At 56.7% G+C, this 13,878-nt stretch overlaps 1 protein-coding gene across 4 annotated transcripts in view; it reads right to left on the reverse strand.

The window, feature by feature from the left end:
* The window catches only part of PITPNM3 (PITPNM family member 3), a 90,813-nt gene that overhangs the window by 18,254 nt on the left and 58,681 nt on the right, over positions 1-13,878 (reverse strand). For all 4 annotated transcript variants that reach the window (XM_079905138.1, XM_079905136.1, XM_079905137.1 and 1 more), the window contains 7 exons: positions 10,107-10,183; positions 9,521-9,756; positions 6,458-6,647; positions 5,934-6,056; positions 5,294-5,478; positions 2,703-2,875; positions 1,254-1,424 (listed from right to left, as the gene is read on the reverse strand). In XM_079905138.1, the coding sequence (XP_079761264.1) occupies positions 1,254-1,424; positions 2,703-2,875; positions 5,294-5,478; positions 5,934-6,056; positions 6,458-6,647; positions 9,521-9,756; positions 10,107-10,183 (1,155 nt within the window). The remainder of the gene's footprint in view (positions 1-1,253; positions 1,425-2,702; positions 2,876-5,293; positions 5,479-5,933; positions 6,057-6,457; positions 6,648-9,520; positions 9,757-10,106; positions 10,184-13,878) is intronic.

Genomic DNA, 13,878 nt, shown 5'->3' on the forward strand with positions numbered 1-13,878 from the left:
ACAGTCAAGGCCGAGTGGTGGGCCTCAGATGAAGCTGCCCGTGTGCGCCAGCCCCGTGCTGGGCGGGAGGCTGAGCCCGGCCTGCTCCCTCACCTGCCCAGCGGGCAGCCCGCACCTCTTACCCCAGAGCCTGACGGGACCCCCTCACCGTAGTATGCAGTCAGATTTCACCTCCGCCAAGCCACGGGTTACGCAGGCACGAGTCAGGGTCCCGACCATCACATCCAGCCCCAGTAGAGCGGCCGAGGGCACGTCTGGGACACTGCCCCCAAAGCACCAGCTGAGGTCACAGGTGGCACGTTACCATGTGACTCCTCCCTGAGCCACAGAGGGCTGTGGAGGAGCTTGGAAATGAATGGGGCCTCCATCCTGGGAGCGAGGGCGCCCCCTGGGGGCAGGGGGATGCCCTGAGCAGAGAGTGACATTTTAAGATGTGGGAAGGTTTTAGAGCCCCTTCTATCTACGGAAGCTCCTGACAAAAGAGGACTTTGGAAATTAAGTTTCCATTGACATGGGGCAAGGGGGGGTCAATTGGATTTTAAGCCTGAATGAGCCATGTGCACAGCAGCCCCCGCCCCCAATCTGGCCCAAATCTCTGAACCGGCTTGGCTAAACTTCCTGAACTGTGGTACGGAGACAAGGCTCTGATCTCCAAGCCCCTGACTGTCCAGTAGAGGCCTCCCCTTGGCCTCACCCCAGTCCATGCCTGGCTCACCCCACTTAAGCCCTGGAGGCCACGCCCCCCCAACCCACCTGTCCTTGCTCCTGATGTTCCCTCCACCCAGAAGATCTCTCCAACCCCCATCCTCCAGCTCTTCTCCACCTGTCCGATGCCTTGGTTGAAGGCCCCCTCTTCCATGAAGCCCTCCAGGGTGACCCACTCCGTGCCCTGCCCCTCCAGAGTCCAGGCTGGGCTCTAGGCATGGCACTCAGCATGGATCCCCGGACTTACAATCAGGTCTGACAACTCAAGTATTATGCTGGTCCCGGCCATGGGAGCTGGTCACGGGGCAGAGCCCAAAGATGCCTCCTGCAGAACAGGTGCTCACACAGGTGGGCTGCTTGGAAGGCAGGTGAGTCAGCTGTCTTCCTGTCCCCCCCGCACAGAGCACATAGTCCTTGTTCAGGTGAGTCTAGTCACTCTGACAGCTGACTAGCTTGGAGGGGCTGGACCAGAGAGGGTGGCCCTGGGGCACCTCCTAGCTGGGGCCCAGCCTCCGGCTCAGCACACTCTTATACTCCTGAGGGCCTACCAAGGAGGAGGGACTGTCCGTCACCCAGCGGGAACCTCTGGTAGCGGGGAACGCTGACGGGCGACACCAGGTGGAACTTGGGATCCAGCAGTGGTTCAAGCCGGGAGGCAGAGGGGTCTGCACAGTGGAAAAAGCTGTAGACCTGACTGCAGGCAGGACGTACCTGGAAACCTGGGTGGGGGTGGGAAGTGGGAGGATACATGGGGGAAGTCCCTTGAGCACCTGCTCCCTTGGCCCTAGGAGGCTCCCTTCACTGCAGCTTTGAGTAACCTATTCCTCTGCTCAAGAACCTGCCATGGCTCCCTGCTACCGACAGGATCAAAGCCATCAGGTTCAGCTTGGCCTTCAATGCCTTGCCAACCTGCCCCACCTAGAAGCACCGCTGTAGGCGCCCAGGACTACAGCCACGGTGGACGTCGGTGACTCCCCAGCCAGGCTTGCTGCTTTCCTTTCTCTGCGCTTCTGCTCAAGCTGCCCCTCCTCCTAGCAGGACGCCCTCCACTATTTCCACTGGTCAAACTCCTTTAAATTCTTCTAGCTGTCACTTAGTTGCCACCTGAACTATGAAGCGGACCTAGGATCTTTCAGTCAGAATCAGCAGCCCTTCCTTCGGCCCGCTCAATTCCCAGGCCCGGTAGTAAGTAGACTTCTTAGTTTGCCAGAGCCGACAGAACACTTCTCCCATTGACCAGCAGGTGTCTCCACTGAGGCTTCAGCTCATCAACGTGCCTCACTGTCCCTCTTAGAGGACTGGACGGTCCAGCATCCAGGGAGCCCTAGGTTTCCTTAGCAACGTTAAGGACAGCCGTGGGATTCTGCCTCCTCTCCCCACTTCTAGCAGACACCCCCCCGCCACTTTTTATCTGTTCCATAGTGCAGGCTGTTGGTAAACTTGGGTGCTAAGGAAATTCGAGAATCCCTGATCCACTGTTCTCCGAGGTGCCTCCAGCCTCTTACATCCGCAGAGCCATTGCTAAGCCATCTGCTGGTGCAAACCACCTCCGTGTGGATCTTAGAGGGATGGGGAGAAGGCACTGAAGGCCGCAGGGACCGCGAGAACAAAAGCACTGAGGTGAGCAGGGCATCTGCAGGGGGCAGTAAGACCAACCTGGCTGCAGAGGGCCTGCCTGGGCGCTGGGGATGGAGGGGGTGGGTGCAATAGGGCTTCTCTTCCCTGACAGCATGACAGCTGGACAATGGGGGCACAAATCAGTCTGGGGCATGTGACAGGGACAGCGAAATCCACCAGGAGCTGCCTCACCTTTGCCCATCTAGGGAAACTGCCCCACTCTCCTCCCCCCCCCCGACCCCTTCTTCTTCTTCCTCGCCTCTCTCTTCATCTACCCCAACTCCATGGCCCTCCCTGCCCCGCTCTCCCCAATTCCAGGCCCTCACACAGTGGCCTAGTGACCCAAAGGCATCTTGAACCCCAGCCCGCGCCATACCCACCATCCAGTCCGGGCAGCACCGTCCTCCGCATGGCCAGGACCAGGCCCAGGGGCGAGCCAAAGAGGAAGAAGTCGGACACCTCAAAATCCAAGCGGCCCAGGCTGACCTCGGGGAGCTGGGGCCCCCCGGCCACAGGGGGCTCAGCCTCATCCTTCAGCACGCTCGAGTGGATGCTGGCCGAGGGAGGAAGACAGGGGAGCGCAGGTTAGGGGAGGACCAAGCGCAGGGGGCGAGCACTTAGCAGAGCGGCCTGAGGTCCGGGGTGCAGCGCCCAGCCCTCCGTCTCTGGGGCGGGGCTCAGACCCGGAGTCCACTTGATGGACCACCGACACGAGATGGCGACCATCTCAGCATCCAACACCAAGGCCTGGCCAACATTTGGGTAAGGCAGCCATCAGCCAACTTTTCCTGTAAAGGTCCAGATGGTAAATATTTCAGACTTCGGGGGCCATATGGCCTCCATCACATCCACTTAACTCAACTCTGCCGCGTGGCACGCGGGCAGCCACAGACGCTACTTGAACAAACACGCGTGGCCATGATCCAATCAAACTTTCTTCACTAAAATAGACCGAGCACCTGAAAACCTAAGCCCCCTGCGCATTGGCAGGTCTGCCCCATCGTACTGGTCTTGTGATGGCCACACTGTGAATTCCTGCCCTGTCCAGCAGGGAAGCCCGGCCTGGCCAGACAGCTGGGTGACATCAGTTCTGCCAGGAGGAGGGCTTTCATGGTAACTCATGTTCCAGGCAACTCGCAGACACAGATGCAAACAGCTTGGTCTTCCCTCCCCTCTAGCCCACAAAGGAAGCTGAGCTTAAAGAGAAAAACACGAGACACCCAGAATTCCAGCCGTTCCCCTCCCAGGTGCCCGTTGCCCCAAAGACTTCAAGTGGATGTTTAGTCCCAGACCCAGAGTGGGCTGCTGAGAATGGGCAGAAAACTGGGGACCTCCCTGACCTTCCAGCTGCATTTAGGTACTGGTCGGGGTTTAAGAAAGTGCAGCAGGATCGCGTGATCTATGAATCCATTAACGGAATGCAAATTCTACTAAAATACTCAAGTGGGAGGAGAAAGGGAATCTTAGAAATAACCATCGAAATCATGTGTGCCAGTCCGCCATCCCCTGTGGGCGAGGGTCCGGGCAGTTGGATCTGAATCCCCACACACCCGCCGCCTCTCGCAGTGTGAGCATCTTGCAGTGAGGATGACCACCCTGGTGTTTAACGATTCGTATTTCATGTACAGCGTGGTCCCTAAACACACACCAACTACTTAACTGCCAGAGAAACAGCCATCTGTCCCTGCACCAGAAGGAAGAGCTGGCTGTGTTGGACCAGCTCTCGAGAGCCTCCAACTTCACGTCACTCTCCAAATTTGGGGCTTTCTTAAAGGATTTTTCAAGGATGAACCAGAAATGGTACGATTTTACCTTGCAACCTGACTTGAAATGTAGCTGCTTTTCTAAAGAATAATCTTTCAGAGGGGCTTTAAATATGATTTGAGTATGCAGAGCCTTTGACCTAATAATTCTTCCTCCAAGAATCCATCTGAATGAAATAACCCCTATATATATATATATATATATATATATATATATATATATTTATGCACAAAGATGTTTCTGGAGTGCTGTTTATAATTGCAAAGAACTGGAAAAAGCCAAAGTATCTAGTTACTGGGACTAAGTAAGATGTCATCCATTCACTCAAAAAAATATTTTTAAGAATATTTACCAAGACTTTTTAATTATATGGGGAAAAGAACACAATATGAGGGTTTTTTTAAAGTAAAACTATAGGCAAAGCAAGTAAAAAATATACTGCAAGGAACACTCCAAGGTCAGCAATGGTGAGAGGATCCATCTTCCAAATGCTGTGATGACCTCCTGCTACTTATCATTTGGGTGGAAAAGAAGGAGGGGGGATGGGAGGAGAGAAGCGAGGAGAAAGGGAAGAAGCAAAGAGGCGTTCCTTCCCATGTGGATCTATGTTCAATACCCATTTGAATCCTGAATAAATGTACAGATAATTCATTTAGCCAGTGTCTGTTAACATGCCTCTTCTAGAAAGTTAAAGGGTGGGCAGTTCCATGGAGGGACCCGGCTGGCCTTCGAATGAGAGTGCATTGGGTGCTGGGCACTGGGACACCAAAATGCTGACCCCAACTCTCCAGTAACTGGCTGTGTGGTCCCTGGAAAGTTCCTAACCTCCTTGGCCTCTGCTGCCCCATCTGAGAGATACCAAGAACACAATACTAAGAAATACAAAACACACCTACGTCTGTTCTTTCACCAGATTCTTGAGACCGTCAGTGAAGTAGGCTGCAGGGCAGCGTCTACTCTCTTGGTGAGATCGATTGCCCCCAGCTCTCTGCAAGCTGGGGAGTGGGGCGGACGCAGCGTGCAGAGTCCCGGGTCTTGGCGCAGGGTCCGTGGGGAATGGCCTTGGTCCCAGCATTTCAGTGCTCGTCCCTTCCCCCCTACCCCGATGCAAGGGCCTGGGAGTCACAGGCCTCCCAGATGACCCTGGGCCGAGGTTCTGTCCCTCTGGACGCTTTGCTGGAAGGCAGCAGGCACAGGGAGCGGTTACCTCGATAGGAAGGCGTGATGCTGGGTGATGGCCTCGCAGTCATAGGTGGAGGAGTCGCTCTGCTTCCGGGGCAGTGGCCTCTTGGGCTCTTCATCCTCCAACGCGCTGGAGACATCGATGCTGCTCTTGCTGAGTCGCTTGCTGCTGGCCAGGCTGCATTCCTCCTCCACCACAACTGGGGTGTCCTTTGGGGCCGAGCAGAGGACAGGAGGACACTTCAGTCACCGGAGACTCTGGGGCCCTGCCTCCTCCCCCGGCATAAATGAACCCCTTCCTCCTACGGTGTGAGAGGCAGTCCTTCTTCCAAAAGGGGCATGAGAGCCACAGCACAGTTAACGGTGGGATCTTAGGCACAGGGCTGTCCCCCAAGTCCAAAGGGCTCGGCAACCCAGCAGGACTCTGGACAGCTGTCTAGGGACCAAACCCGGCATGAGCCCTCTCTGGGCTTCAGTTTCTTCACCTGTAATAATAATCTCCCACTACTCTTGCAGGACTGTGATACGATACCTTGTAATGTGGATGTCACAGCACAAACACGGAAAGCTAACACTGCTCCCCCAGGAGAGGCCCTGTTCCCCTGGGGCCGGGGCCGGGGCTCCCAAGGACAGACCCTCCCCCAGTCCCACTACCTGGCCCGCACCTGTGTGCTGCTGACACTCCCCTTCCGGCTGCCGCTGCCAGGGCTGTCACCTGAGGGCCCCGCGCTGTAGCAGATGGCATCGAAGGCCAGGAGGCCCCCCACGCAGTCCCCGATGAGACACACCTGGAGAAGGCAGAGCCGGGACTGCAGGCCTGCCCACTGCCACGCCCCCGCTCCACACCCAGACAGAGCGTGGGTCGCCTGCCGCGGGCGAACAAGGAGCCTGTCCCAGGGAGGCACTGAGGGTCCCAACAGGGGGATGGGAGGGTCAGCTTGAGGACAGAAAGCAGGCTATAGTCAGGGGTCAGACTTGGGCCACAGATCAGCATGGGCTGAAAATCAGAACTCAGATGTTGGCCTCAGTTTTTCTATCTGTAAAATGAGGATAAACCCAAAGGTCTCAAAAGCCTCTTTGGATCTCAGAAGCTAGGGCTCCAGGGCACCCTGGTCTAGATCCTCCTGGAAGACCCCAGCCTCTCTCCAGGCAGGGACCAGGACAGGGAGGTGAGGGCAGGCTGTCCTACCTGCCCACTGAAGCCAATCCCATCGGGGGATTTGAGGAACTCCATGTACACCTGGTTGGCTCGCTCGATGACGGTGGCAACTGCATCCTGGTACTGCGGGGAGGAGATGGCCAACAGGGGCAGGGCGGCCAGAGGGATGTGGTCCTGGCTGTTGCTGAGACAGCCCTCATCGTGGCTGTAGGGATTCAGGCTGCAGACAGGGGGCCAAGGTAAGCCCAGCCGGGCAAAAGAGAGCACATGCTGGCCAGGAATTGGGCGTTCGGCTCGGGGACTCTTCAGGAGGACACAGGCAGGAGCCGGACGAGACAAAGCACAGGCAATGGGGTGGGGGTGGAGGGAGGGGCAAGCCTCTGCTGAATCCCCTGTATGTCCATCCCGTGCCAGCCATGATGTGGGCCCTGTGCCTCTTATGACAGCAGTGCTCTCTGCCCTTTTCTGTATGGCCTCAAAGGACACCCCAGTTATGGAGGGAGCCTCTGGTGTGGATCAGGGTGGGGACATGTCATCATGGCAGACTTCCTGGAGGAGGTGAGGTTTGAACTAGGCCTTAAGAAAGGCTTTAGGGAAGCTAGAAGGGAGGTGAGAGGGCGTGCCAGGCATGGGTATCACACATCGGCCACAGCTTGGAGGTGGGCACGCAGCTGCACGCATGATATCGTGTCCATCTTTCTGGGGAGAGGATCAGAGCCATCAAGGGCTTTGTAGAAAGGTCTGTGACCCCAGAAAGGACTGAGAGAGCCTATCCTACAGCACCTCCCCAACCGTGGATTGATCCTCAGCCGCTGCGTGGGCCCCTCACTTCCTGCCTCCCTCTCTCTGGGCAGCTCAGCCCCAACAGGGACGAGCTCCCAGATGCCTGTGCCTGCCTGCACCCCACCCGTCCTACCTCTGTCCCCTGGGGCATCGGACCCAGCTGGCTGGGAGGGAAAACAGAGGGAGGGACTGTACGTCCCCTCCCCAGAGCCTGCCCTTCCCCCATAGTCCAAGCTCAGGTCGACCCAGGGCCCAACAGGGACCTGACAGAAACTGGGGAAGGTGACAGGGCTCAGGGCACCCTGGACAGGAGGCAGAGACCTCATGGTGTGCCAGGCAGGCCTAACAGCCATTCCTCATCTCCAAAAGAAACACAAATTAGAGGAAACAGCCCTCAATTGCAGCCGGAGAGATTTTAATTAGCTGAGAAAGACCTCCTTCCCAGCAGTGATTAGGGGTGATCGATGGCCCGGGGAAGGAGCTGCCTGGGGGAGAGCTAGGCTCCCTCCCGCTGTCCCCTCCAGCGGATGCTGGACCATTCGTCTTCCTGGAGATCAGGCCCGGGCTGGGTGACCCAGCTCTGGAGGTCAGATGTCCTGGGGGAGAGGGGGTAGGGGTGGGGAGTCCTGAGATTGATGATAAAGGAACACAATTAACTCCGACTATTGGCAGTGATGGACAGAGCCTTCTTTCAGCTCTGCCTCCCAAACCCGCTGCAGAGCAAAAGCCTGGAGGAAGTCAGGATGCAGATTGTAGGGCTCCTGCCCTCCAGACTCAGCCGACCCAGGGGGAGCCCGACCGCCTAGCAGTTTAACAAAAACCACACCCCGCATCTGGGCCATTAATCAGGTTGGGGCACTACTCTCCTTCCTGACCGAATCTCCTTCCTTCCAACTCTGGTTGGGATCTGCCCAGCCCGTGTCCTGGGAACACGGATAAATCTAGAAGGCAGAGGAGACTTTCCTTTCTCTCTCAGAGGGGAGAAGTGAGACCCCCGCATGCCCTCCCCGTGTTCCCCCAGAAGCAGCTGGACGCTGGGCCCCTCTCCTTAGAGCCACACCGGATCCAGAGCACGCACTCCACCCCCCTGGGGAGCTGGCACCAGACTGGGGATCCCTCTCCACCCTCCCCAACCCCCACATGGATGGGGGCTCCTCTGCAGGAGCTATGAAAGGGGGTGAGGGGCGAGGCCGAGGTGCCACTGGCCTCCCTTTCACCCCCGTTCCAGGCTCGACAGCCAGCCGTTTGCCACACAGGTGCTCAGGCTCTTGTTTGCCTATATCACTGCTGAGCAGCCAGGGCTCCCAGCTGGCTCCAGGCACCACCTTCAGCTGGTTCAACAGGGCAGGCGTCTGGGGAGCACCTGAGGGAGCCCCCGGGTCCTGGAGAAGTGGTCAGGATCTCCCAAAGTCTCCCAGGTTCTGAGGGCCCCCAGTTTCACAATCTGTCCCGCACTGGTTCCAGGGCAGGTTCGTGAAGAACTAAGCCGTGCAATCACACAGCCTTATTCCCAGCCAGCAGGGTTCTCTTCTCCTGCCCCGGCCCACTGTCCACCAACAAGGACAGTGCCTTCTCCCCTACCAGGATGGCGATGTGAGTCTCAGCTAATGCCTTCGCCCTGCCACGTGCTTCACACGCACTAGCACAAAGAATCCTCACAAAAACTCTAGGAGGTGGTTAATACCATGATCATCCCCATTTTACAGATAAGGAAACACACAGGGAGAGGTTAAACAACTTCCCCCAGGTTACACAGCCGGAACTCAAATCCAGGCTGACCGGAGAGCCCGGACCCTTCACAGGTTACGCTACTCTCAAAGCATACCCAAAAGTCACCTCCTCCAGGAAGCCTCCCTGGCCCTCTCTCTGAGTGTCTGCAGTGCCCTGTGCCCCCTCCATCATAGCACACATCTCCACTGGCTCTTAATTGTGTGGCTCGAGAGTGGGGCTGCCTGGGTTTGACTCCTGGGTCCATGGGCTGCGTAGTAACCCTGGGGACATTGCTTAACCTCTCAATGCCTCAGCTTCCTTGTCTGGGCCAACGAGACCAGGGCCTGTCGAGCACAGGAAGTGGGTCTGAGCGCCACCCAGCCCCGGGCAGAGGAGGGTTCGCTGCGCAAGTGTTAATCACTTTGGACTCTAGCTGACCACTTCCCACCGGTGATGCTCGTGGCTGGTCGGGACCTGACACCCCAGAGAGGCCTAGGCAGGCACCTACCTGCCCACCACGTACCCACGTGGCAGGGGCGGCCCCTCCTCTTCGGCCCCCCACCAACCCCAGCCAGTCCAAACAAGCAGAAAGGGACTCACTTGGAGACGAGTGAGAAAGCCTCAGAGCAGATGGCGGGACAGGGGACGAACTTGATGAGGATGTGGCCCAGGGCTGCGGGGAAGTGGGCGCGCGTGACCTTCTCCAGCACGGAGCTGAAGGTGTGGATGTCGGCCACCTTGCAGGACGGGTCCCCCGAGCCCGTGTCCAGGATGCTCCCCCCGTGCAGCACCAGCAGGAGGACGTGCGTCTTGCAGGAGCGCTGCGGGCAGCCTTCCTAAGAGGGACATCGGTCAGGATAGAGAGAGACAGGCAATGGGGAGGGGGGGGCAGGGGCACACAGAGGCTCACACACACACAGGGGGACTCTGACGGCACCTCCTGTGCATTCAGAGTGAGGGGCACAGGCTGCCAGGAGGGCAAGCCCCTCCGTGTCAGGGTGGGAAGAGTCCCAAGAGACTCTTTTTGTTCATGCGGGACCCAGAAGCCCAGAGAAGGACAGGGACCGGCACGACATCACAAAGCAAGTCAAATGAAGAGCTGAGTGAAAACTGGGTGGCCTACCAGCTCGGAGCTCTTCCTGACATCCTGACCACAGAGGTGGCCCGGACACCCTCAGAAACCCACCTCATTGTCTTCGTGGATCTCGATGCTTCCCTGGGCTGGGAACCTCCGCCTTCTCAAGGAAACCCGGTACAGTTCTCCTGTGGGGCGGACAGCGGACTCAGCACCTCCTGGCCTCCCTCACGGTGACTGGATGTTCTCTGGGCCCAGCTGGCATGAGGCCTGGGCTCCCAGGTGAGCTAGAATGACAGCGTCCCCAGCTCGGGAGGGTCACGCTGCCCAGCCCCTGCCGCCGACAGATACACAACCTGAAACCCTTCTCCTCCTGAAGAAAGGGAGGCCGGGGACTTCCCTGGTGGCACAGTGGTCAAGAATCTGCCTGCCAATGCAGGGAACACGGGTTCAAGCCCTGGTCCGGGAAGATCCCACATGTCACGGAGCAACTAAGCCCGTGCGCCACAACTACTGAGCCTGCGCTCTAGAGCCCGCGAGCCACATCTACTGAAGCCCATGCGCCGCAACTACTGAAGCCCGCGCGCCTAGAGCCCATGCTCCGCAACAAGAGAAGCCACCGCAATGAGAAGCCCACGCACCGCAACAAAGAGTAGCCCCTGCTCGCCGCAACTAGAGAAAGCCCGTGCACAGCAACGAAGACCCAACACAGCCAAAATTAAATAAATTAAAAAAAAAAAAAAAAGGAAGAAAAAGAAAGGGAGGCCGGCAGTGTGAGGCCATCATGGATGCTGTCTGTCCCTGAGGCCAGGAGGGGTGTCCCAGAAAGGAACTATTCTTCTCTTCCTCACCAGTAATGCGAGAGCAACAGGACAAATGCCATCTGGTGACTACCAGTTACGGAGGGAAACTTGGGCCAAGCATCCCTCTGAAAACAACTAGAGGAGCTGGGTAAAGTATTTTTTAAAGGTCTGTTTGAAGCGCTCGGAGTGACAGCAAGGCCTTAAATCATGGGAGGCCGGTCCAGGGAAGGTGGATCCTCCGAGAGGCAAGGCCAGCATCCAGGAGCACACTCACCGTCACACACGAGATTTGGGGTGAAGCCAGCCACTGCCAGGAATGCTTTTCTTGCTTCTCTCGGCTGCCATGTCCTCCTCCAGGAAGCGCTCCTCGGATTCCAGCCCTGGCTGAGCTCTCATTCCTCTAACATGTAAACTACAGCCGTGGACCAAATCTGGCCCGCCGTCAGTTTTTGTAAATAAAGTTTTATTGGGACACAACCGACTTTTTCATTTATGTATTGTCTATGGCTGCTTTGGTGCCACAGCAGCAGGGTTAAGTAATTGCCACAGGGTTCCTACAGCTGGCAACGCCGAAACTGTGGACTATCTGTCTCCTTACAGAACAGTTTATCTGATCTAACACCCGCATTTCTGAATGTCACGGCACTGGGCTCTCCGGTGGAGAGGCGCCTCCAGGACATCCAACGGCCCCCTCATGGCCCACCCGGTGATGCCGGCCACACTGAGGAATCCTCACCACCTCTCCTTTCTCCCCATGAGAAGGATACTATTTTCTCTGTGTGGCTGAACCACAAAACTAGACTGTGAACCAGCCACTTGTTTGCCTTCAAGCGGTTCATCTCTAAAGCATCCGGTTCTAGACAGGATGGCCCTTTCTCCTTCCCACTCTGCCCCACCCCCGCCAGGAGCCTGCAGCACCCACTAGGAGTCACATCTGGGGAGGGGCCTTCCCAGGGCTTTACAGGCAACCCTGCAGTAGGCGTGGGCGAGAGCCCTGGCCAACATGTTTCTAAGTCAACATCTCAGCCACTACTGGCCCCAGGGGAGGGAGCGTGCAAAGAATTCCAAGTGAGAAGCTTTTCTCAGTCAGCAAGTGCATTTCTGAAATATTCTGTCCTCACAGACACAACCCTGGTCTAAGGGTAACTGCTTTATGAGCTCGGAGCTGCTGCCCACACAGACAGGAAATCGTTTCCCAAATGATGGAGAGGTTTGGCTTGGAGGAGGACGAGAAAAAACTTGTTTTGAGGCCGGACTCTGCCCTGCACTTGCTGAGACTCCTTCAGTGGCTCAGACTCTTCTGCCTTAATTGGAACATCCTGTAGACCTTGCCCTGGGCTTGGCTAGAAGAGGTCTGGGCCCTGCCTTCAGGACAGGATTATGCTAAAAGACACCAGTAAATGGCTCAGTTTTGTTGAGCACTTATTACGTCCCAGGCACAATGCGCTTTACAGGTACCATCTCATCTAGTCCCCACAGTTATCCTCTGAGCTGTGGTCCTCTTATTATTAGCCCCATTTTACAGATGAGAAAACTGAGGCTCGAACAACCAAGGTCACTTGCCCCAAACCGCACAACTAATTAAAGACTGAGTGAGCTGCCCCACACTCAGCAGAAGACGATGCTTGACGAAGTGGCTCCCCTCCCATCCCCCTGATCGCCACAGCTTTCCAGTGAGGTAGACACGACAATCCCCATTCTGCAGGAGAAAAAACAGGAGCACAAATGGATGTGACATCCTGAAGACTAAAGCCCCCGAGACTTCTTCCCACCGCACGTGAAAGTTTGCTAGTAGGAAACCCCGAGAGTGTCCAGGAGGGAAGCTGAGTGTCGCTTCCCCAGGATGAAGCAACCGTACTTCGTGGTGTGTGCAGCCTCATGTGTGCAGCCCTGGGGCAGCTGGACCAGGGGGAACCAGGAGCTGGGCAGAGCTGAGGATATGGGCGGGCAGCCTGGGAGACCCCTCACTTCTGGGGCCAGGAGAAACCTAGTTGGGACCATGGACTTTGGAGCCAGAATGCCTGAGTACAAATCTAGGCTCTTACCAGCTGTGTGCCCTGTGTCTCAGTTTCCTCATCTGGAACATGGGCATAATAACAGTGGCTACCTCACAGAGTGGTGATGAGGATAAACGAGCCCATATATACAAAGCGCTTAGGACAGGGCCTAGAACATGGTAAGTGCTATATAAGGGTTAGTAGTTTATTATTATTATTACTATTATCCAGGGTGCATCGGGGAGCACAGGGCCAGGGCCACAGCTGACACAATGGGGCTGGAGGCTGATGGGGACATCACCGCCTCCACACTCCTGCCCTGCCCCCAAGTCCCTCCCTAAGCCCTGGCAGCCTCCCCAGCCTCACTGGGCTGGATGCCTGCTTGCAGTGTGATTACAGAATTAAACGCTGTGATTGCCACAAATTACCATAGCAAGGCTATAAATAAGTTGCAGGGAAGACATGAGGGTCCTGCCATCTCCTGGGTACCATGTCCTCCAGTATGTGGGGACTGCACCCTGCACCCTCACTGATGACACAGACTGAGAGCACCCGCATCCCTGATCTTCCTGTGGCCAGCTCCCTTGGGGCCCATGTGATGCCCTGGGCGTCAAATCTGTGCTGCGTCCCGGCCACAAATGATGCCGAGGCAGTTCCTGGCTCAGTGGAGATGGGAGACCAGCAGGGTTGTCCTCAGCATCCCTCACCCCTTCCCTAGCCAAGGGGAAGAGTCTGGCCTCCCACGCTGTTTGAAGATGGAGACTTGCTTCCTTTTAATGCACAAAAGCCAGAAATGCTTTGCTCTGGAAGATGGAGGTGGGGAGACCTCGCCTGCCAGATCTGGATTCTGGCCCCTTGAGAGCTGACTAATAGGACCAGGGTTTCCCCATCCTCAGTCTTAGAAGAGGTCTCTGTAGACCAACAGAAAGGCAGCCTAGAACCCACCTGCCAGTACCTTGCCCACAAGGGTTCTGCTCTTCTAAGAACCAGACATTCCCACCACAATGACTGAGGCCACTGGCTCTGACTCACCCACAAGACACAACTCTTTCACTCTTCCATGCCTTTGCTCATGCTGAGCCC

Source organism: Stenella coeruleoalba, assembly GCF_951394435.1.
Source record: "Stenella coeruleoalba genome assembly, chromosome: 19".
Classification (NCBI taxonomy): Eukaryota; Metazoa; Chordata; class Mammalia; order Artiodactyla; family Delphinidae; genus Stenella; species Stenella coeruleoalba.